The 25,539-nt window shown below is 38.6% G+C and overlaps 1 protein-coding gene and 1 long non-coding RNA gene across 2 annotated transcripts in view; both read left to right on the top strand.

Annotated features, from left to right (window-relative positions):
* The window catches only part of STX7 (syntaxin 7), a 52,148-nt gene that overhangs the window by 12,517 nt on the left and 14,092 nt on the right, over positions 1 to 25,539 (top strand). The window contains exons 3-4 of the mRNA XM_001926476.4: positions 22,608 to 22,677; positions 24,608 to 24,701. Of these exons, the coding sequence (XP_001926511.1) occupies positions 22,608 to 22,677; positions 24,608 to 24,701 (164 nt within the window). The remainder of the gene's footprint in view (positions 1 to 22,607; positions 22,678 to 24,607; positions 24,702 to 25,539) is intronic.
* On the top strand, positions 13,591 to 20,791 carry LOC110260060. Its single transcript, XR_002342869.1, has 2 exons — positions 13,591 to 16,904; positions 17,299 to 20,791. It is a non-coding gene; the product is annotated as an uncharacterized LOC110260060 (long non-coding RNA).

The raw sequence follows: 25,539 nt of genomic DNA on the forward strand, positions 1-25,539 counted from the left end.
ATATTTAATAAGGGATTAATACAAAATATATAAAGAATTCATACAGCTAAATAGCAAGAAAAACCATCTGATTAAAAAAGGGGCAGGAGATCTGAATAGGTATTTTTTTCAAAGACATGGGAGGCCAACAGATACATCATTAATCATCAGGAAAATGTAGATTAGTAAGATACCACCTTACACTTGTTAGAATGGCTACTATAAAAACAACAAGAAATAGCAAGTGTTGGAGAGGATGTAGAGCAAAGGAACCTTGTGTACTGTTGATGGGAATAGAAATTGGTGCAGCCACTATGAAATGGTATGGAGGTTCCTCAAAAAATTAAAATCCATGTGATCCAGCAGTTCTGCTTCTGGGTATTTATCCAAGGAAAACAAAAATACTAATTTGAAAATGTATCTGCACTCCCACATTTATCACAGAATTATTTATAATAGCCAAGATATGAATGCAACCTAAGTGTCCATGGGAAGATAAAGAAGATGAATACATAATATCATATCTTTGTATATATGTATTTATTATGTATTATATAATTATATATTATAAATATTATATAAATGTAGAATAATTATGTGGTTATTAATATTAGCCATAAAATAAAGAAGAAAAGCTTGCCATTTGCAGCAAACAGATAGATCTCAAGGGCAATATGTTGAAAGAATTAAGTTAGAGAAATGTATGTATGATCTTTCTTATGTGTGGGGTCTTAAAAAAACACCAAAACAAACAAACTAAGCTGATGAATTGCAGAACAGATTGGCAGTTTTGGAGGGGGGGGAAGTGGGTGAAGGGAGTCAAAAGGTTAAAAAAAAACCTTTTTAATTAAAAGAAAAGATGGTGCACAGATTTTGATAATTCAGAAATTTTAAAAAAAGTCTCATATCTCTCTTGCACACGTGGATGGAGAAAACGAGGAAGGAGGACCGTCTTCCATTTAAAGAGACTTCCCAGAATCCGACTCACCTCTGCATATGTTATTGACCAGAATTTAGACATAGTCACTCTGCTGCACCCACTGCTAGGAAGGCTGAAAACATTTTTTAGCTGGATTGCAGTGAGCTCGCTAAATTGGGGATTTCTCCTTTTGTGAGAGAAGGGAGGAGTCATGTGAGGAGACAAATAGTAGCTTCTACCATGGAAGGAGAAAGAGGGTCAAAGGAAGAGGTGTGTTTTTCCACTACCAAAGGGAGATTCTAGTGAGAGTATACTTGCAAAAGAAGTGTCTTCGAAGATGAGAAGGGGCAGGGAATGGACCCCGAGTGGGTGGTTTGCCTTTTACCCACTGTACAGATTTGATGCAGAGTGTGTGGTGTGGACGCTAAGTGCGGTGGATGAAGATGGAGAATTCCTCTCTGAGTGTTTTTAAAGGAAATAGGCGGCAAAGGCATCAAAGAAGGAATGGGAGGGAAAGCTGCTAGAAGTTTATGGAAGGAAGAGAAAGCAAACTACTTGTAGTTTTGACAATTGAGAGAGTAGATTCTCAGGGAAGCAGAGAAAATATCTGCAAATCATTTGATAGGCTGAGTACTCATTTGAGATTTGGGGTCATGAATTCAGTGAAACCAGTTATCACTGTGAATTCTTTAAAGTCTGCATTTCAAAGTTTAAATGTGGGGAAGTTTAGGTTTCAGTAGAGCAAGTTATTGTTAAAAATCTAACCTACCAACCAGTGTTCATTACTGATAAGGGCTATGCAGAAATCACGTGGAAGTGAAAGGGAGAAGTGTGAAATTTCAGTTCACTTTTCCCCCCATCTGTTAATGCTAATAATACTGGATGTGATTGAATAAAACGGTACTTATCACCACATTTAGGTGTTTCTCTTCACACTGCATTTGCATCTTTTGAATTTATGTCGGTACAAATTATCGACTTTTGTAAAAGAAATCCAAGTAAGGTAATAATCTTGTAGTTACAATACATGCGTCTGTTCCACTAAAGCCAAAGTCTTCCTGAGTACCACAGTGGGAAAGTTTATTTTCACATTAGTTTTGATTAAGACCAATGAAAACTTGTATAATACTGAGAATGGTATAATTTATACCAAAAAAAGAAAATAGCAATCAGAAGACTTTTGATTCTTGGAGGAACCTAAGAAAAAAAACATTTAATAAGATTGGAATTTTGTGAGTTTTTAAAAATAGTGTTATATCTGGCAGTTCTGCTTTGCAAAGAGTAGGAGAGATGAAATAAAATGTCTTTACACTTAAGTGGCTTTTTTTCCTGTTAAACTATTTTTTTGTTAAAAATAGTCTGTAGTCTTAATTGATTTGCTTTACTAGTGAAGTATTTAAACTATATTACACTAATATTTGTATTAAATAAAATATTTAACTATCATAAATATGTAAGTGTAAAATATATTAGGCAGAAATAGAATTATGTTAAAATAATATCACTTCCTAAGTATGAGTAGTAAGTCATTATAATAAACTAGAACTTTATAAGGGATTTCTCTGTGGAGCATTTAAAATGATTAAGAAACTACTTTTGTCCTATAGGAGAGAGTGTGCTGTTGACTCCAGCAGAGTCAGCAGCATGTTTGTGCTCCATCCTTTGCCCATGGCATCCTTTGTCCTAACCTTACTCTCTGTCGCTGGCTTCAGCATGACATCAAGTCCTTCAGAGCCCAGTGCTCCAGGCAACCATTCATTCCCAGTGGAGTCAGCATGCACATTAAACCAATTAGTTATTCTTGGTCTAGAAGATCATAATGCATCAAAGAAGTGCTTAAGATTTAGTTCTCAAGCTTTAAAAAAAAAAGTACCATTTTTATTAGCATCATCTGGAAATGAGATATGTGCTCATTTATCCTGTATCATCTGTTTGTGTTTACTTTGAGACAGGCTCCTGCCTGCAATGTATAGAACAAGGATAAACAAGTCTCAGGGGGTTGAAATAGCTGAACCTATCACACAAAGTGAACCAGAGTGGGGTATTTCACAAGGCCCTTCATCCTGGCACAAATACATGCAATACAGAAAAATATATTCAGGACAAATGGAACACTCAGAAAGGACTTGTGTTTTTGAAAGAAGCAGAAGAAATTATTGAAATCCGTTACAAACTTAAAGATTGGGTTTTTTTTTTTTAACTTTTATAAAGCAGAAGTACAATATATGTAGAGAGCGTTGTATTCCAATTGTTAGTGTATAGCTAAATGCATTACAGCACCACATGTGTCTAGGAATAGAGCATTACCAGCCCCCGAAGCCCTTCTCATGTTTATAACTCCCTCTGTACTTTCCAGAGATAACCAGTGTCCTGACTTCTAACATCACTGATTAATATTTTTAGTTTTTAACTTTAATAGAATCAAATAATACGGTTTATATTGGACTTCTTTCTTCCATGAGGTTTGTGCAGTTCATCGATGTTACAGGTAGCTGTCGGTCATTTGTTTTTATTACCGTAGAGTATTCCATATTTAAGCATACTACGTCTGTTCTTTCTATTGTTAATCGACTTTTGGAGTGTTTCTGTATTTTTGGTTTGTTTTTGTTTTTCTTAGTTATGAACAGTGCCGATCATTCTTGAATGTTCTTTTGTTTCATATATATTCTTTTGTTTCATATATGTAGTAGATACAGTTGAACAGTTACCTAAAGTAGCTGTTCCAGGTTATACTCCCAGCAGCCAGTGTATCTAGAGTTTGTGTTGCTCCAGAACCTTGCCATGTTTAACATATAAAGTCTTTTAAATTTTACCTATGTTAGCCGCAGTTGTGTCTCATTGTGATTTATATTGCAGTTCCCAGGTTAGAATCAGACTCCAAATATAGCTGAGCTAGGACAATCAACAGACAAGAGGAAAAGTTTCTAATTAGGCAAGCGGTATGTGCATGCATGCACATTTCCTGAAATCAGCTCCAAACAACAGTGTGGCCTGAGGAAGCTGTTTCATCTTCCAGGAAATGATTTTCTTATATAAATTTTCTGTGGGCTGGATCATGGTCTCTTTCAGCTTTAACAGGCCATAATTTTAACCAAGTTACAGTTGTGAAGAATCCTGAAAGCTCTCCTAACATATGCAGGATTATTCTCTTTGTTATTAGGAACTGGTTTCCATATCTGAATCCATCATGCATGCTTTTAAACACCCAGGTAGAGTTCCACTTAAGAGTTAGGTATTATTTCTAAATGAGGAGTAGGAGGTAGGAGAGTTGTAGTTACAAGGAATTCTAGTGTGAATCGTGTCAGAATTAAGTTATGAAGTGAAGGAAACTGATAAATAGAAATAACCATGGTTGACCAGGAAACACAATCCTTGAGATAAAAATTTCCTGTACTTACAACATTACATTAAGTCTTACCAGTGCTAATGAGAATTCTGGCATTTGAGTATTTTTTAAAGAATAATCTAAAAGAGGAAGATAGAGTGGCTAAAAGTTAGCCTTTGGAATGTGAACAAAGTAGATCCCTTGGTAACATAAAATATAGTTGGCTGAATATATAAGTGCAGAAATGTTCTGCCTTTTAGCAGAAATATGCATAACATGCCATATGTGCTTGTGTGTATTTGTGTGTTCAGGAAAGCCAGAACTTTCCAGGGAAGCATAAAATATGTCATATTATAAAGGTTAAGAGATGGTGACTGAAAGAGGTTTAGGTTGAATCTTCATTGTTTTATTATTTTATCATTTATCTCCTCTAGATTAAGGCTGTTAGTCCAACAGATTTGTTTAGATTGGCAAAAAATATTGTTGGTTTCTCCATGTTGCGATGAGCTTCTCTTTCTGTGTGCACACGTTCTTTGTTTATTAAGAAGCATCAGTGCTTGGCTCTTGTCCCTGTAAGATTCTTAGGACTTTGAGATGAAACATAAAATCTCTATAGTTGTTACTTTTGAAAATGAATACAGTTCTTTTAACTAGAGTCTGGTGAAGGGGGACGCTTGTTTTGCATCATAAGACGTGACTGCAAAAAAGGGGAAGCTAATATCATCAACTTCTCCTTTCTGATTGCCAGGGCAGACTTTTCTTTTAAAAAAGAACTCCAGTCCTGAGAAGTTAGTGAATTGACTGGAACTGTATTTACCCAGAAGCTGGAGATGTGTCTTTTTGGGGGGTAGGGGGTATAGTCTGCTGGTGGGTGCTGGTGGATGAGAAGACAATTGATAGAGGAAAAAGAGTTGAAAATGTGTTCTCTCTTTATCTCCCTCCTTCCCACCCTCCCCTAAAATGCTGTTTGTTATGTCTACCTCTGATGTCACACTTCTGAAAATACTTGGTTGAATTTTTTTCCCCTTGAGAAAAGCTTCAGTGGCTTTGATTTCATTGCTGCGATTTTCTTCATGCCTAAGGTATTGACATATGGCAGAGCTAGGGGTGCAAATTAATGTCTTATCCCAGGAAATTGGAACAGAGAGCAACCACCATTTCTTCTCTCTGCGGATTTTTCCTGCATGACTGAGCACAAGTGGTCTTTATGACTAACGTGAGTGAACAGTTTCTGTTCTATGAACGAAAACTTTTAAGAAATGGCTCCAGGGAGCTCAATCACTCATGGCTCCTATATGTGAACCATCTACGGGCCTCTGTCCTGAGCATGAACTCTCTTACCCTTGTTCCCACCCCAATCCCTAGGACTGTCTGTCCTTGCTCCCCTTTGACAACCTAAGTGCAGATCCTGTTGGTCCTACCTGCCACACTTGCCCATTTCTCTCCATCTCCACTCTGTGACCGCCAAGGTGTCAGCTGCTGCTCTTTCTTCTCTGCATGACTGCATGTTCTCCCTGCTTCCTTTCCTGCCTGTCTACAGTCTATTCTCTGTACTGCAGTCAAGGTGAACTGTAAGTCAGATCATGTCATCTCACAGCTGAAAACCTTGCAGTGACTCCCTGGCAGACTCATTCTCTGGTGGCAATCCCTGCCATGCCCCGCAGCACCCATTCAGATCTGATCTTGCCCTCATCTGCCAACTCCTACCACTCTCCACCTCGAAGCTGCGAGATCCCAGCCACATAGCTTTCTGCCTTTCTGCTGCTTGAACATTCAAGCTCCTTCTTACCTCAGGGCCTTTGCACTTGCTACATCTTTGCAAATCTTCACACAAGTGGCTTTTCTTTGACATTCAGGTCTCAGCCCAAAGATCATGTCCTAGAGATGTCTTCCCTGATCTATCATTTTACCTCCTCCAGTCATTCTTTTCTCATTAACCACTTTTGTTTCTGCAATGCTTTTTATCAGTAAATTAAACTGCCATAATTGTCTACTTATTTCTGCATTCTCTACTAGAGTGACAGCTCCTGGAGAGAAAGGGCTAAATGTGCCTTATTCACAACTCTGTACTACAGGAACAGAGCCTGGCAATGAGTCAATACTCAATAAAATGGAAGTGAATGACTTCAAGTAGGTTACGTAATGTTAGCTAAACTGCATTTATCTATTTTCAAGAAATAGGACTAAGTATGCCGAGCATGTAGTAGCCATTAGAAATGTTTATTTCTCTTCTTTCCTCTGACCTTATGGCAGCAGTCTTCTCTCACTCCTTTGGTAATGAAATGCTGGCTTGTGGAATTTTTTTTCTTCATTTTTGAAAGTTTTATTGAAGTATAGTCGACTTGGCTTGTGAATTTTTTTGTATGTTATCTTTATAATTTCTTCCAAGTGCCAATATTTTTTTCTGTAACCGCTGGGGTCCTCTTCTAATGGCAAGGGATTGTGTCTTTATGCAGAATTAGATCCCTCAAGAGTTTTGCATGCAGAGGCTATTAAGGATTGAATTGGATGACAAAGGGTAGAACAGAAAGGATAGAATAGAAATTTTCAAGAGAGAGCTTTGATTCCATGTTGTGACTCTGGAAGGAAGGAGGATGGTTTGATAAGGTGGGAAACTCAGAAGTCGAGACCACAATGTAAAATCACCTAAATGAGAAGGAAACAAGTTACGTAAATTTTAAAGGAGAGGCACATGGCCATCCTTTGAGCTCAGTTCTAAAAGAAACAGTTGTTGAATGTGAATAACAGAAAGAGAAGGGAATGAGAAGGGTGTAGAAGTCATACTAGGGTACAGGGATACAGCAGCATTTGGAAGTACTAGGAACACTTCATCCACAGAGTGGGTAGGATTGCTGCTTTGGATAGTTGAAGGGGTGTCAGGTGAAGAGGGTCTCCCTTCCTTCTGTGTAATATTCAGGAGGGTGATTAAGAGATAAGTAGAAGGAAGTTAGAGTGATGATGAGTGGTCCTTCCAGCATAGCTTTCTGAGGATGCCGTAGACTGATGCAAGTTACTCATTCACAAAGGTGTTAGAGCTTAGATTGACAGGTCTCTTAATTTATTCATTACTACCTTTTTTTTACACTTTTCCCTCGTGTAAATGCTGTCAAGTTCCTTTATTTTTTTATTTTATTTATTTATGTTTTGTCTTTTTGCCATTTTTTGGGCTGCTCCCGCGGCATATGGAGGTTCCCAGGCTAGGGGTCTAATCAGAGCTGTAGCTGCCAGCCTATGCCAGAGACACAGCAATGCAGGATCCGAGCCGCGTCTGTGACCTACACCACAGCTCATGGCAACGCCGGATCATTAACCCACTGAGCAAGGGCAGGGATCGAACCTGCAACCTCATGGTTCCTAGTCGGATTCCTGCGCCACTGCGCCACTGCGCCACGACGAGAACTCCTCAAGTTCTTTGTTTTAGACTGAATTGTGTCCCTGTCAAATTCCTGTGTGAAGTCCTAACCCCCAGTGTGACTGCATTTGGAGATAGGAACTTCAGGGAAATAATTAAGGTTAAATGAGATTATGAGGGTTGTGCCATAATCCAATATGATTGGTGTCCTTGTAAACAGAAGAGGGACACCAGGGAGGCTGAGGCACAGAGAAAAGGCCACACGAGATCACAGCAGAAAGGAGGCCATCTGCAAGCCAAGGAGAAAAGCCCATGACACCTTGACCTTAGACTTCCAGCCTTCGTCCTGAACTGTGAGAAAATGAAATTCTCTTGTCTAACCCATCAGTCTGTGGTATTGTGTTATGGCTGCCCCAGAAAACTAAACACAGCCCTGCATTCCTTGGCGTGTTGCAGTGGGATTTAAAGTTATGGGAAACCCAGATAACACTGAAGTTTGCTTTTGAATCCTGAGATGCTACACTTGGTTGTAACTTACTATTACTTTTTGTACAAAAGGTAATGTGCATTACTGTGCTTAGGAAAATATGATTGATTTATATGATATAGATTGAGAGAAGAGATATTTATATATATTAACATCTTTTGACTTTTATGAAAAACTCAAGATTTTGAAAGATGTTTTCATTTAATAGCATGTTAAGAAGAGAAGTTAACAGATAATATAGAAAAACCTTTATTAAACATGCATTATTATAAGATTCGCTTCTATTTGATGATATTACTGATAACGATTATAAAGATAAACCAAGGCTGATAAAGTAACATCAGTTGATTTTTCTTATCTATCAAATCTATCTCATCTACCAAAAATAGTTATTTCTGTCTTGCTATACTTGTTATAACAGTGTCAACCTAAGGAAAAGAGCTTTGAGATCAACTTGCATACCCTTTTATTTAATGAAAAACCTGAATGGCTCCAAAAGTATTTATACCAAATTGTATTCTTTCTCTTTTTATGAAAATATCACACTGTACATTTTTTTGGTGCTTGCTTTTTCTCTTCTGTGTTGGTTGCATAATTTGTTATTATATGAATGTGTCATACATCACTTAATTAAACTTTTGTTAATGGATATTTTATCCTAAGATTATATTTTAAAAGTTCAGGAACCTACTAGTTATGTTGCATCCACAAATGAGTCCTTGAGTTCTATATAGATAAATTGTGATGCTGATTGTATGATAAAAATTCTTATATATGTTTCCCCACTCTTACTTAAAGTTTCATTTATTATTAGATTTTTTTCACTATATTTAATATGCTCAGTAATTGCATTGTAGGGTAGCTTCCCTTTTATTAAAATGAAGGTCATGTTTGGTGTGTAATGACTACTCAGTTGCCCTGTGATGTTGCCTGTCTGTACAGTTTAATTGGCTCAGTGCTGGTGTGAGAGTAGACAGCAAAACTCAGGCTGTGCTGTTTGGTTTTGGTTTGGTTTCCTGTAATGGTTTTGATAATTCTTCTTTTTTTTTTTTAATGGCCACACTCGCAACATATAGAAGTTCCTAGTCCAGGGACTGAATCCAAGCTGCAGCTGTGACCTGTGCCGTAGTGCAGCAACACCAGATCCTTTAACTCATTGCGCTGGTTGGTGTTGACAGTTCTCCTCATCTCTTTGATTCTTTTTTTGTTGTCTTTCGACAAATACTGAGCAATATTTCATTAAAGAGTAATTGCCTTTTATAATTCAGGACTAGTATTTTTCTTAAAGCAATTGTTAATTGGTTTACCTACTAATTGATTTAGAAAACTCCACAGGTCATACAAAATAGTGTTCTGTAAGTCTTGGTACATTTCCTTTTCCTGATCTTCATTCTTATTATAATATCATTATCATGATCATTATTTGGAAAAACCATCATTGCAATAGCACATCACTGGTAATGAGTATGCCCCCAACTTACCTGGGATAGATCACTCTTCATCCCATTTAATATCCGGGAGGATGTCCACAGATATCACCAAGATCCTCTCATAGCCTATGAATTATTATTTTCTTGCTGGGGAGTGTGGAAACCATTGGCTGAAAATCAACTAAGGCAGGCTTACTTGGGAGCCCCAGAGCACAGCCTTGCTGCAGGGGTGTGGGGAAGAGAGCTGGGCAGGGCAGCCCAGATACAGCCAGTGATTTTAGTCCTGTAGCATTGCCTATATGCCCTGCTTTATTCAAAAATCCTTCTGGAAGGATGTGTAAGTATCTTTTAGCTGTCTTTTATTAACTGTTCACTTTGTGCCTCATATTTGGTATTTTTAATCTTTTTTTTTCTTTTACATTGTATTTGATCTTCTAGGCACTCTGTCAGATGAGAAAATTTAGATTTTTAAGTGGTTAAGTCACTTGCTCAGGTTCATATAACTTTTATGGAAAGACTGGTACTTGAACCCAGAACGGTGTAAATTACATAGCACTGTGCATTTGGATCATGTTTTCTATGGTACCTGGTCATCAGTTGTGCATTTATATGCATTCATTCATTCCATGAGTGTTTATTAAGCATCTATGATGTGTTAGGCACTGTTTGGGTGCCAGAGATATGTAGTTAACCTTTAGTGAGAGAAGACAGACATAACATAAATACATTGTGTAGTGTATTGAAGGAGATGTTAAGTGTTATGGAAAGCAAGCTGACAGAACTGTACCAGTGGGGATCTCGTATCCTGGAGAGGGGACAGGGAGCCAGCATAGGCCTTACGGAGGAGATGACAGTTGTGCAAATATTTAAAGGAAGTACAGGAATACATCCTTTGGTATCTGGGGAATAGCAGGTAGGGGCTCCTTGAGGTAGGAACGTGCCTGAGTGTTGGAAGCATGATGAGGAGGCCCGTGTTTGCAGAGCACAGAGAAAAGAGAGAGAAAGAGCTGGGATGGTGGGTTGGGTGGGCTCTTATAGGCCATTGTAAGGACTCAGGCTTTTACTCTGGGTAGAACTAGGCTTTTGAGTATGTAAATAAATGGAATATGGAAACATGGGCGACTTTTCTCATATAGTCAGCAACACCTTTTATTTTATCTGTATGGAACTCAGAAGGATTCATTCGTGGAGATAGTATAAATGGTTTAAGTCCCCCAACTTGTAAACAAGGATCTCAAGACAAAGTGTCCGTTAACAGAAATTTGGTTAACTGACGTTTGGCACAGTCATGTCATAGAGGGGACACGGTGTTGGGCTCCCCTAGAGTTTCATAACTGTCACGTGGCTGAGGTGAATGGAGAGCGGGGCTCGAGGGGATACCAGCAAGAGAGTGAAGATGACGGTGGAGTTTCCGATGGTCTGGAGGCAAGGAAGGGCATGGAGGGAGGCAGAGGTCTCTGAGGGGAAGTGTGCAAGTGGCAGGACCAAAGGATGCTAGGTCCTGAGGGGTCAGAGGCTCGTTGGGGTCAAGGTGTCAGCGGGAGAGAGCCAGACACACAGGAGGTGGCGATTTATACGTGGTGTGTGGAACCTAAGGCTATGAAAGAGTTATAGTTTGGTAAAGAGAAGGCACGTGAGAAGTGTCCCTTCTCTTGGCAAGTGTCCCTGCAGCAGCGTGGAGAACAGGATCATCTGGGGAGAAGCCTGCAAAGAACTGAGGCCAGGATGGTGGAAGGATTATCGACAGGGGTATGGAAATCACCCAGAGTTGAGATAGGAGTTGAGAGTGATGGTGGGCCAGGAGCTAAAACCATCAGAAAGGGGGGTGTGCGTGTGTGGCTTGTGCATCCCAATATGACAGCAGTTGTAACATGGTAGTGATGGGGCTTGTGCTTTCAATGTGGCCTGTCTTTCCTGCCTTAGGTCTTCATTTCTGAATTTGTCTTTCTCTTTCTTTCCCCGAGTTCCTTGACTTTCTGCTTCGCCAGTGCCTGTTACCTGTCTCTCTCTATGAGTTCTTTTTGTGATCTTCCTTTAAAATTGCAATTGCCTCACTTAGTCTAAAAAAAAAAAAAAATCGTGGTGCTATTCTGAGTTATAATTGACACTTTATCCACTTCTGTGGCAATGTTTTTATCCTGCTGTGTTTTCTTTGTAAGGAGTTATGCTGTTCTTTTCCACAATTTTTTATAGTCTCTTGAGTGGTTCTTTTTGTTGTTATTCAGTGGAGTGAGTTTGCTTTTCCTGGCAGGAGATTTCAGTGATGGGAGAGGTGGGTGGCCAGTCTCTGCTCTGGGGCCCCTTTCTCCTGTACCTCTCTGAGGTGCTGTTTCTCTCCCTCTCATCCTCTCAGAACTGAGCCTGGGGTAGGAGGGCCTCCCCTCCAGTCCTCATGTCCCCCCATCACTTCCTTGGCCCCCAGATGCAAACCACTCTTTAAGGCACCCCCTTCTCTCAGAGAATGGTGACACTTTCAGAGAAGGGCAGCATGTGCCCCCACACCCCCCGGCCCTAAGTACAGTCCAAAGCCCCGTCCCCACCTTCTCCAGCAGAGTGCTCAGTTCTTGCTCAGCGCTGCTGCTGCTTCCACTTGGGGTTTGATTGTCCTCTGCTGATGGTGGCTACTTGCTGGTGACGTTTTGGAGCCCTGCCACCTCTGTTCTCTGCAAAGCCCCTTGTTCCCTACCCCACCCACATGGCTTCCCACTCAGGATCTGCTCCTTTCTGTTGCTTTGGGCCACATACACATATTTTTGAGAATTTTGTTGTTGTCTTAATTTTTCTGAAAATGTAACCTGTGGGGGGGGGTTCTTTCTTCCCCTTCTCTGTTCTGTATGGCTGAAGGAGGGCAGAAGAGGGAAAGTTGAAGAACAGACTTATACCATGTTCCTGTAGGAAGCCGAGATCCATTTGCAGTGTTTTAGCAAAAATATGACTAACAAGATCTTGCAAATAGAACTGATCAGAAATTTGGACTGAGGTAAACAGTTGAGGAATCACTGTTGTATAAACTGGAGGTGACCTTTGTGACCTGGCTAATACTTGGGCTGCTGGCACGGAAGGACTCTTGGGCCATCTGGTGGGTGCCCAGAAGGAAGCTCATCAAGGAGGTGGGGTGGCCAAGGAGGGGTAGGAAGGCCCGAGCACTCAAGGACTGCATCGCCACTGGCAAGTCCACTGTGTAACCTGCTTACACAGATCACCCGCAGGGGGCCATGTCCTCCTTTGGGCCTCTCTCCTTGCTCCTGATCCTAGACTCTCAGAACAGGGCAGCTCATCAGGGCCACAGGATAAGATATTAGGACTGAACATCTTTGCTAAGACAAAGCTTGGAGTGTACTGGCCATCTTAGAAAAGGCACTGTTTACATACAGTTTTCAAATAACTTGTTTTTGTAGTTTGTTCATTTTTAAGAACCATACCTTCAGATTTAACCCTCTATTAATCTACAGTAGCTTTAAAATGCCATACATTTCTACGTTATTAGCCTGTATCTCTTTCTCCCTTTAAGTATCTGGCCAGAAAACCATTGAGAAATTCAAAATTAAATGTGTTTTAAATGGGAGATCTGCAGGTGTTTGGGGAGGAGAGCATAGTAGGCCAGCGGGCTTGGCCCGGCAGCTGCAGGCTCCACCGTGAGCTTCTCAACTCCAGACTCATCCTTCAGAAGATCCTTCATCTTCCTGCCACCGATCTCTTCTCCACCATTCACATCAATTCTTTTACCGCAAAGAGAAGCTCCCTGTTCAGGTCACAAGACCGAGCATGAGATAGAGACCATATTGGGGAAAAGCTCGTAATTATTTTAGTAGCTTTTTGTCAGATTCTGTAAGGAGTCCTTCCACTTGTGATGTGCTTTTTAGAATTATGACGCTTTTCATGATTTTTCTTTTTTTTGTCCCCTTCTTTTTTTTTTTTTTTTTGCTTTTTAGGGCCGCACTCGCAGCACATGGAGCTTCCCAGGCTAGGGGTTGAATTGAAGCAACAGCTGGTGGCCTATACCACAGCCACAGCAATGTGGGATCTGAGCCTCGTCTGCCACCTACACCATGGCTCATGGCAACACTGGATCCTTAACCCACTGAGTGAGACCAGGAATTGAACCCGCATCCACGTGGATCTCCTAGTTGGGTTTGTTAACCTCTGAGCCATGAAGGGAAATTCCTTTTTTCTTGATATAAGAGTTAGACCAAGTTCACTTTTTTTTTTTCCTTAGAACCTTTTTGTGTTGATGCTTATTTTCAACCAGCTATATAGATACTTTCTCTCGATATGTTATCATATGCACCTTGACCTATATATTTGAGCTCTGCCTAATGACTCTAACTCTGATTATAGCGGACTTAGCATCTTGTGTTGTTATAGAGATCTGTGCCATTTAAAAAATGCTTATATATACGCAATCTCCAAACTACCCTTTAAAACAGGTAGATGGTTTGATTGATGAGGAAGGAGTTTAGTCTAAAACAGAATTTGTTTCTGTGAATATTTGGTTGGGTTTATTCCCACTTTAGTTTCAATTATATCACTTGCATGTAACTACCAGATATGTGTCACTGTCGGTCAGAGTGGACTCTTCCCTCCTAATTATGGGTTACAACTATCTTGTGTCAGTTGACGTTTCTCCCTATCTCTACCCTTCTCATCACTGTGTCAGAGGTTATGAAGTTTCACCACCCTCATGCAACATGGTTCATATTAGTTAGGATATGTTAATAAGAATATTCTTATTGTCCATTTCTGACTTTCAGAGAAAAACATAAACCACTTCATATTGTTTGCTCTCATTTTTCAAACTCTTTCTTCTACAAGGTACTTACATACATTATCCTCAGTTGAAGTTCATGATTACTGAGGAAGAGGTGATTTTCTCTCTGCTTAACTGGTGAGGCGTTTATAGCTTGGAGAGATGAAGTCAGTTGCCCAAGGTCAGCAGCCAGGAAGTGAGATCAGGTTTCCAAATCAGGCTGTCTGGCTCCCAGACTGGTCAGTCTTAAACTACTTCTTCCTCAGCGTGGCATGGGCAAGACTGAGTCAGAACCTCAAGACCACTTTGCCAAGGGTTTTAATAACCAATGTTATTTCTATGATTGACAGTTACAACTCTGGGTTATTTTGGGTTGAGCAACAGAGGTATTTTGTGCTAAAAGAGCAGGTAGCTGTATTCTTTTCTCCCTCATTTGGAGACATTTCTGTGAAGGTGATCTGTGTACTCGTTAGGGCTGACCCAGGGTGCCCCCAGAGCCCAGCCACCCTCACTGGTCAGACAGCGTCCTGTCCTCCCTGTTCCCCAGGAGATTCTCACAAGTGGTAACGTTACATAGCCCGTAATACCAACTGCTGCCTACAGTTTAATGGCAAAAAAAATACCCTTCCTTATGAACGGTTTTTCTTACCTCATCCACTAGATGGCAGCAGACCCACTTGGAACAAAATGGGTGTTTGGTACCTGAGGATATATAATAAAGAGCTGAAAGGGGGAAAATTTGAGTTTTAAAGAAATATAATGCACCTTGTCATGCAATGTGTAATATTCTTTAAAAATCACTTCTCTAGAAGTAATGGTGCAAATAGTTGCAGATTGTGGATAATGCAGAATTAATTTGTTCATTGTATTCTTAGTAGAGGCGCATCTTGATGTAATCCTATCTCAGTGTATTAGGTGAATTTTTCTTCAAGGGACTGTTTATGGCTATGTAAAAAAAATTGTTCCTTAATTTTCATGTTTCATGAGGGTTTTTTTTCTTTAAAGTTGAACACATGCCAATTAAAAATGACTGACTCTTCCATCAATTCACGACACCCCAGGCTAGGTAATGAAGTGAACCCAGTAGACATGACTTGGAAGAAACTAGGAATGATTATCAGTTTTTCCATATCACCATCATATCTGTTAGCCACATAGAAACTTTTTTGTCTCCCTCTCGCTAAACTATTTTTTATTAAACTTTTTTTTTTTTTAATGGCCGCACCTATGGCATATAGAAGTTCCCAGGCCAGGGATTGAACCCACGCCTCCACAGCGACCTAAGTTGTTGCAGTCAGATTCTTAACCCACTGTGCCACGGTGGGAACTCCTGTTAAACCTTTTTAAACAAGGACAACTTGAGTATGGCGAAAGATCCTCTGAGCCACTATCCCAAAACTAGGAGGTAGTAAAAAAACTGGAGGGTAATGAAATAAAAAATGGAGTGTGCCTACTTTTCTTAATTCTCCTTTTTTATATGCCTTATTTTTTATAAATACATACCGCTTCTTACATGATTTGATCTTTCAAATGCTCGTTTATGGTTCAGTTTTTAAAATGTTCGTTGAGTGTCAACAATATGGTGGGTTCTAGAGGTACAATAATGTTCTTGCTTTTAAGGAGTTTACCCTTGTGGTTGGAGAGACCAGTAGGTAATCTGATCATTTCAAGTTATGTCTAAACCTGGTATTAGAGATTTGAATCTCCAGAATAAAGTGTCTTCTGTCTTACACTTTAAAGACAATGCAAATGCCAGCTCTGTTAAGTCTTTTTGGATTGTCCTCCAATAGAACAGCTGTATTGTAGGTCCTCGTTTGAAACATTTTTATAGGATTTATTGTTTCTATTTCCACTTTGGGTTTATATGATGTACTTTTTTTCCCTCCCTTTTTCTAGATTATATACTGCTTGAGTATGGGAGGCTTTGTCTCACATTTGTGTTTATGAAAAACACATAGCACTCATTGATTAAGCGTATTGGGCAAAACATAATAGTTGCGTTTCTAAGAAACTTCAGTTTATGAGATACTGTGTTATTAAAATTATTGTTTCATAGTGAAAAGAAGGTTGTCAGCTAAAGCATTTGACTTATAAGGAAGTTTAGTGTTCATAAAACCTAAATGGCAGTACGTAAGTCTTTTTTGAGTCCACCTAGCTCGTTTGGTGAGTCTGGCCTTTCTTTTTGTGATTGTTGCCTGGACTGTCATTATCAGTCATCTTGTATTACTTATAATGGGAGTAAGCAAAGCTTAGAATAGTTTGGTTACATTAACAACAAGTTTTTTTTCCTAATACTGGTTCTGTAATGACACTTCCCAGTGGACAGGGTAGTATAACCAAAAATATCCCAATATAGTAAGAATTTTAAGCATCAGTTGGCCAAAATAAATGTCCATTATAGTTATCCCTTTTGTTTTCTATAATGAACATAGTCTTTTTTTTTTTTTTTTCATACTAAAGCTTGAAAAAATTAGAAGCCCCTGTCTTACATGGTGCTACTATCACTCTTACAACCTGAATTCCTCTCCCATTTCCACACATGGGCAGAACCAACGCCTGTTTATTTCCTGCATCTGGTGCCAGGTCTAGTGGCCGATTTCCAGACCATTCCTCTTCTGATTCAGCAGGATTGCGTCATTGTGTTCCTTCACCTCTGCACCAGAGTGTAAGTGTAACCCCTAACAGCATACCCTGTATAAAACAGAGGAGGCTACAGATAGGGAAGGAGACAAATAGTTAAAAATATCTTAAGTATATACATTTCAGAGCAAGGAAGAAAATATTGACAGGTGTTACAGTGTGCCGTTGCTGTACCACTGGAAACAGGGCTGCAGTGTGTATTAATCCCTTTCTCCTTTAGTAGCGATTCCATGTTCCTTTTACCTGCTTTTAAGGCTTCAGCTGTAGAGTAGCCCAGACTCTCCAACCTGGGTCCTCGCAGCTCCTGCTCACATGTTAGATCACACTGACTTATGATTGAAGGTGGTGGTGGTGGCAGGTTCCCCGCAGCTCATTTCCAAGATGTGTTTACACTTCTTCTCCCTCTCACTTCGCTGCAGGCCTGCCTTTCCTTCCCCTTAACGATGACCTCAGTTGACGTGCTGCCACCTGGCCCCAAGCAGCCAGATGGAACCTCAGCTTCTCCTCAGGTGGAGGTGTGGTGACATTCCTTACTTGGATATTGTCTCCATGTCACCTCGAGGGGTGGAAGAAAGTTTGCAATAGGTAATTAGGTGTAAATGGAATATATATATATTTCTCAGTATCTTCACCCCTTAGTTCCTAAATCTGAATTTTCTTTCTGGCTGTGGGTGAAGCAGAACATGGAGTGGTTGTTCTCTTGAGAGCATAAAGATCCTGTAGGCTTGCACTTTAACTTCCCACAATACTGTCTCTCAAGGTGACCTCATAATTGGATCTCCAGAAAGCCATTAAACACTCTGGAAGTCCAGTAGCTTCCAGACCAAGAAATACTGGCATACTGGCAGACTAAGGAATCCCATTGTCCTCGGAAGATGTGTTTGTTTTGTTTTTGTTTTTTTTTCTCTGTAAATTGAATTAGAAGCACTGGTGTGTAGAATAGCATGATTGTGACTAATATATGGATTAAGAAGCTGGCAGAATCATGGGGGAGGACAGTAGAGGAAGCATAACAAAATCCGTAATACTGCTACTTCAGTGCACCAAGATGGAAGGAGCCAGGCGATTGGCTCACATCCCCAAGAATGGTGCCACATAGGTACATGGCCTTCTCAGTGAACGTGTACTCTGAGGAAGTCTGATAAAGAGGAAGTCCATGTTGGTGAGCCGTTACGTGGCTTTTATTCCTAAACCATTGCTGGCTTATTGTTCCATTGAACAAGTGCGGTAGAAGTTAGGGTGAGGAGCAAGCTGACTAACATACATAAAAGAAAATCTGGAAGAAGTACCAACAAAATAACACCTAATACATAACAGGCAGTGCAGGTCACTGGGTTACCTAGTCTACCACTGTGTACTTTTTTATCCAGGGCAAGACTAGAACTCTTCCTCGAAAGGATAACATCGGTTTGCCAAAGAGAACTTGATTTTGCTCCAGGGTTCTAAGAGACTCTGTGGTTGTTTTCCTTAGTGGGACTTGCCACTAGTTTTATACAGGATCCTGAAATTGCACAGGCACTTGAGTTAGCATTGGATCAGCCACATTATTAAAGCCAAATTGTAGAATTGCTTGTACTACTACTTAACCTAGCTGGATAGCCTTTTCTATTGGGGAGTTGATGTGAGAGCTGGCAACCTTTTGGGGCATTCAGTAATGGGCTGGTGCCACTTAAAAAGTCTCACTAAGCATTGTTTCCCCATTTGTATTTGAGACTGCACAGAAAAGCAGTTTCTCCTTTACTTTGCGGGAGCATGCTCATGTTCCATGCGGGTTAATGGACCAAGATCTTCACTGAGGAAGCAGGGCCCTGTATTTTCATGGAATTTATCTTATGTCTGCTGGCATACTTCTGTTCTTCCAGGGCACCTAAAAGTACATCTTGCTTCTTGCTTTTCAGATCCTAAAAGCACATGTGAGCAGTGTGTTGGGCTAGTGTAACGTCCTGCAGCAGGAGATGGTCAGTAACCTTGACAGCTAACTTGTAGTAAGGAGATAAAGAGTGTATATAACCTGAAAATAAGGGTGTAATTATGAAGGCTTGCTGCCATCCTATCCAGTTGAAAGCAAACTCCTTCTCTTGTTTTCTATTTTTTTTTGGAAGGAACAAAACGTATTTACTGTTATCAGCAGGCTTATACAAGGTACCAGAGATTGTGATGATCTGTTCTAGTAAATAGATCCCATTTTGAGGAGCATTGCAATTGGGGTCACCATTTGAACATGCTTCTGCTAGCCGTTGAAACTGTTTGCCTTCTGCATCTTCCAGACAGGCCAGGTCAGTGGAAATAGGAGAGATGTCACCCATCAGCTTGTTAGGTCTTTGGTGGTGGTGCCGAGCAGTGCACAATAGGTGTTGCTCCTGGTTTTCCTGTTCCGTTGGAGGACAGAGCTCTCAGGGGCTTCCAGTAGCTCTTCCTTCATGTAAGAGCCCTTACTCAGGGAGAAGGGATGAAAACTGGGGCGGGGGGGGGAGTTGCTGAGTGTATCTATTTACAAAAACGAGGGAGAATAACCACTCAATGGATTTAGGTTCCCACTGGGCCTATCAGAAGCATGTCTTCTTAATTCTTTATGATGTCTCAACAGTTTTATCTAGTGTTCATACCTTAAAGTTAATTGTCTTTTCCAGGATAGATGCATTTTTTTCAGTCTTGTGTTGGTACTCATTTTTTCAGTGAATATTATTAAAATTCCTGTTTCTAGTCAATTTTTGTACTGGCTTGTCTGATCTTTTCTCAGTTATTTCTGACTTTTTATACATTATGGATATTGTACCTTTCTTATCTATGTTTTTGCCTTTTTCTGAAGGCTTTTGATTGTAATTATATAATCATCTGTTTATTTTTCTAAATTTTTACCAATCTGAGTTTTCAGATACTTGAGAAATGATTATCAGTGAAGTTGAGTATCTCATATGTTTATTTGCTTGTTGTAAATTTTAAGATGATATCTCTACCCATTTTTCATTGGGTTATTTTTGTATTTCCAATTTGTAGGAGTTTTTTCTATGTTAGAGAAGGCTCATCACATGCTGCAGATATTTTTTCCATGTAAACACACCTACACATTATATATATATGAAATTTAGATCCATATTTTTCACACAGCATTTAAAATTTGTGTGTATGTTTTATCAGTTTGTCATATTTTCTTCATGGTTTTTAATTTGTTTCATACTTGAATAATATTTTACATGTCATGCCAAGATCATAAATATAATGGTATAATAAATACTCTTACAGTTTTATATAGTAGTTTAATAGTTTCAATTGCTAATATTTAAATTAATAATTTATCACAGATTTATTTCACTACATGAAATTGATAGTGTTCTCTACTTAAACACTCACATGGTTAGTCAGCTTTCTTGGTGTCATTTATTATACATTATTTTTTTCTCACTTAATATGGCTTTTTTTTGGGGGGGGGTCGTACCCATGGCATATGGAAGTTCTCAGGCTAGGGGTCCAGTTGGAGCTGTAGCCGCTGGCCTACACCACAGCCACAGCAACACCAGATCCGAGCTGTGTCTGCAGTCTACACCACAGTTCACAGCACTGGGCTCGTTAACTCAGTGAGGGATTGAACCTGAATCCTCATGGATACTAGTCAGATTCGTTACCGCTGAGCCACAACAGGAACTCCCAATGTGACCTTTTTAAAAGATAGGAACCCTCTAGAGATATGATAAATGCCTGCCTCTATCCTATAGAGGCCTACACTGCAGTTTGTCTTATCAACACAGTTTTTAAAATAAAAGCTTAAACCCCTATAACATGGCCCAAGAATATCTGTTAGGTTGAGAAGGAAGTATATAACTAATTGCAAGCAGCCGTGTTAGTTAAAACTAGCAAATGAAATTTCTCCACCTCACAAAAGAAAAAAAAGCTATTACCAAAAAAAAAAAAAAAGAAAAAGAAAAAAGCTAAAAGAAATTCCTTTGTAACTAGCTGAATGGTTAACAGTTGCTATATGCTATATAATTCCTCTCTGTTATTTATATTTTTCATCTTAGACTTAAAAGCAATGTTCATTACATCATCCTCAGTGAACAAAAGTTATCCTGTGTTTTGGAATACAGTCATTCCCTTGATCTCATAAATAAATAGTGACTATTTAAAAGCATTTAAGCTATATAAATAAACTGCTTATTTTAAATGAAAAGAGTGGGTGGGTTGGATCTCTCTCTCTTTTTTTTTGTTTTGTTTTGTTCTTGGAAATGGGAAAGTTCTTTACTTTGAGCTGGATCTTCAACTTATTTCTACTTGATATTTTATTTGTGTACATAAATACATAAAACTAGGACCTCCCTTTTGTGAAGAAGTTATTATTTTTTTTAATTGCAGACTTCTAGGTGGTGAGTTAGCGTGAATTTTAAATATTTTAATCCTACAGAAAAGTAAAAGTATAGTACAGTGAACTTATTATATACTCTTTACCTGGGTTCACCAGTTGTTGATATTTTTCAACGTTTGTTTAATCTTTCTCCAAATTCAAATGTCAAATTCAGATTCAAGTTTCTCCAACCCAGTTTTTCAACATTTTTTTTTTTTATAGATTTACACCCACCCCCATTCAGAATCCAGTCAAAAATCATACATTGGCTTTTGAGCTTTTTAGTATTTTGTGTTTTTTAGTTCTTTAATTTAGAAAGCTCTCCTGCCTTCATTTTTTTCTTTTGTGATATTGACATTTTAAAAAGTCCAGGCCACTTGTTTCGTAGATTATCCATAATCTAGATTGGTCTTATTTCTCTCCCATGATTAGAATTTGGGTTAAATATTTTGGCAGGAAGAATACACAGGTTGTATCATGGCTTGCTTGCTTGCTTGCTTGCTTTTTTCTCTTTTTAGGGCTGCACCCACGGCATATGGAGGTTCCCAGGCTAGGAGTTGAATTGGAGCTGTAGCTGCCAGCCTATACCACAACCACAGCAATGCCAGATCCAAGCCGTGTTGCGACCTACACCGCAGCTCACGGGCAATGCCGTATGCTTAACTCCCTGAACAAGGCCAGGAATTGAACCTGTGTCCTCATGGATGCTAGTCAGATTCATTTCTGCTGAGCCACGACGGGGAACTCCATATTGTGGCCTTCTTATTGCATCATGCCAAGCGGCTCATAATGCTAGTTTGTACCATTGGTGGTGCTAAATTTGATTGTTCATTTTAAGCAACAGATTTATCTTTGATAGACTTAACTCAAAGTAATCACATCTGTGTGGTGATCATTTGAGGTCTTGTGAATATCCCTGTGGTTTTAGCATCCTTTGATCCTTGTTTGAAGCACTTACTAAATAGATAATTGAAAAATAATTTTTCCAATTTTGTTATTCCTCTTTCATTTATTGACTATAATCCACTCACTTTATATCCCAATGAATTATATATATATATGATTGTAACAATTATTTTCCTCACAGTTTTTATGCCAGTAAAGTTACATGTGCCATTGTACTAAATGTTCTGATGGGAAAGAAGATAATATTTTTGGACCATAATTGCAGTTTCGCATGTTAAGGTACCTACACAATCCTCTTGAAAATTAATCCATTGTCACTAATTAAATTTGAATAAACCATTTTTTTTCTCAGCCAATATTTTCTATATTTATCTCTGTTTTTTGGTCTTTTTAAAACTGTCCTATTGGTTATATCAGTTCCTAACTTAATTTCTATTTTCCTAGCATTTATAACAATGATTTTACATTTATTTTTTGTCATAATAGCCGTGGAAATACAAAGGACTCTGAATCAACTTGGAACACCTCAAGATACACCTGAATTGAGGCAACAGCTGTAAGTATTTAAACAACAAAAAGAAAATAAAGAGGGAAAACCACCTACTGTTATGTTCCTTTTATACTGTGTAGTGTTATAGTTATTGGCAAAAGCAATAGAAAACTGATAAGGTTTTTCTGCTGCCTTATGTATACTAAGCTTTTATATAGGTTTTATCCTGTCCAGAGTAGGCAGATGTTTTTCTTTAAGATCTGGCTTCCTCTATAAAAAGAAGAACTTCTTTAGTTGCCTCATACATTTTAATAGTTTTTTTTTTTTTTTTAATGGTACTCTAAAGCTTCTCTATTTGTGTGATTTACTGCCCATAGCTAGCAATGCCTGCAGCGACCAGATTTTTATTTGGTTTAGATCCAGTACATAGCCAATATGAACTATGCCCCGAAAAGCTTGTATTTATATATTTGAATTTAAGAAAATATTAGCCTTTTTTTAAAATGATGAAGTTATATAGTACATATTTCAATAAATTAGTACACTGTTAAAACAGCAATAATACTTGGTGTTACAGATTTTACAGAGTGTTTTTACACATTTTCTCATCTGAACCTTACAAAATTGGAAGAAGTGAAATCAAAAAAACTACTTCCACTTTGCTTATATGTCTTTAGGGGGGTTGATATTTGCTCAACATGATCCTGAACCTGAATCTTAAATCTTAGTTAAGCATTTTAGAGCTACAGATTCGAATAACATATATGTAATAAGTGATATGCCAAACATTAGCTGTAGAAGGAAAAATCACAAAGTGGAAGAAATTAAAAGATAGGTAATAGTAACTCATAATTTAATTTGTATGAGGTATAATTTGAAGAATTTATAATCATGCTAGTTTATGTTGCATTTTTCTGCAGCAGATAGATATTGTGCGGTTAAAAATGCCCCCCAATTTAAATAATAAACCCTTTTTACAAGTCTAATAGAATATAAACTATAATTCTTAATAGTTAACCATATTTCGCTAAGGTTACTAGTGGGGATTTTGAATATGTAGATATCATTAAAGTCTTCTTTGTAGAATTTTAATTATATTACTTTTTTTAAGATTTCAAAAGACATTAAAGATGGGGCAGATGGTAAATATGTGTAAATATTTTTACAATTTATTTTATCAGTCAAATACAGATTCTGTACCAAAACATACTCTTACATAATATCTCATTATTTTAAGTGATCCTAAGTGTGACCAGTATGTGTTTAAAATGAGAGAGGATATATATGATAGATACTAATGTTGTGACTTGTAAAGCATTACGTTAATACGGGCCTTGTTTTTTAGCGTCACATTCTTTGGTTAGAGAACGTGTTAGGGATCTTTTGACTTTATAAACTAGTTGGCAAGAGAGGGAGATTGATAAAATGTACCCCTCTTATGTGTTCCATTCTTTTTACAGAGAAATGCTATTGTTTTTTCCACAGCAAACTTAAAGAGTAGTACATTTGTACTATTACTTATTACCGCTTCCATTTTTTTTTGAAGTATCTGTTGGATAAAATTGTTCAGTTAGAGAAATAGGAGAGGCTGGCCATCCCCTAAGACCTGGGAACTTGGCAAGGTTTAAAGCAAGAAATCCTCTTTACTTATTCAGCTGACTTCCCAATTGTGGGGTGCACATAGAAGGCTCCCACAGCCCCCAGATTGCAAGCATCAGACATCTCACAATCTCCCATTGGCTTGAATCATCTTCCTTTCTAAATGGCTGTTGGTATTTATTTCTCAGAGCTTGGTTACCCCCGCTGCATGTGTGGGTAAAAAAAACTTCTGTGTAATATTTGCTCAGTATTGAAGATTTTATTTTAATGGAGAAAATTTGGAGCCAGTCTATTAAAAACGTGATTTTTCTAAAACTATTCAACCGCAGTTGAATCAAGCAGCAAAGTTGTGCTGTAAACAAGTTCCTTGGCCGTAATGTGTGTTTTCTCACTTTAGGCAACAGAAGCAGCAGTATACGAACCAACTTGCCAAAGAAACAGACAAGTACATTAAAGAATTTGGATCTCTGCCCACTACCCCCAGTGAACAGGTATGAAGCTTTAAGACACATTGTTGATGTATTGAGTGTGGAAGAAATCAAATGCATAGTAGGATCTTTGAGCTGTTGTGCTAGAAAGGAAATGAGGGGGAAAAATCTATTAGAGATTAGTTCACAGAACACAAAACTATATTTAATTGCCCAGATAGTATCTTGTGGTTCAATAAAGCAAAAATTATTTCCATGCGGTTGCTCTGACCCATAATTAAGTGAGTGCTCAGAAAATTCTTTCGGAATAATTGTTTCCTGGCCTTCTAAGCCTGACTTCATGCAGCGTGCACACTCATTCGAGATGTGAGGTTTCCTAGGGCCATACGCATTTATTACCCTGCTAACTGAGGGGAAGTTATTACTTAGGTGAGTCCAAGGTTTGATATTAATTTAAAAAAGAGAGAAAGAATTACTCTAAAATAAAATCATGACCCAGTTTTTAGGATGAAGACTTAACAGTGAGAAAACTAGCATTATGAGTCTTTGGCTCAGGGCGAATATGCACAGTATTTGAACTTATTGTCAGATGTTATTGAGAATTAATCAGGCCCTATGGTAGGAGAGTGAGTGAAATTAAATTTTCAGAATTAAATAAAGAGCCAACAACTTTTGCACATGTTGTAGAATTTCACAGCTTGATACTATCAGGTGTTTTTTGTTTTTTGTTTTTGTTTTTATATTATCACTCAAATTTATCACATCTGTAGTTGTATAGTGATCATAACAATCTAATTTCACAGGATTTCCATCAAACAGCCCAAGCACATCTCCCCACCCCCCAAACTGTCTCCTCCAGAGACCATAAGTTTTTCAGTGTCTGTGAGTCAGCATCTGTTCT

This window comes from Sus scrofa, chromosome 1 (genome assembly GCF_000003025.6).
Source record: "Sus scrofa isolate TJ Tabasco breed Duroc chromosome 1, Sscrofa11.1, whole genome shotgun sequence".
NCBI classification, from domain to species: domain Eukaryota; kingdom Metazoa; phylum Chordata; class Mammalia; order Artiodactyla; family Suidae; genus Sus; species Sus scrofa.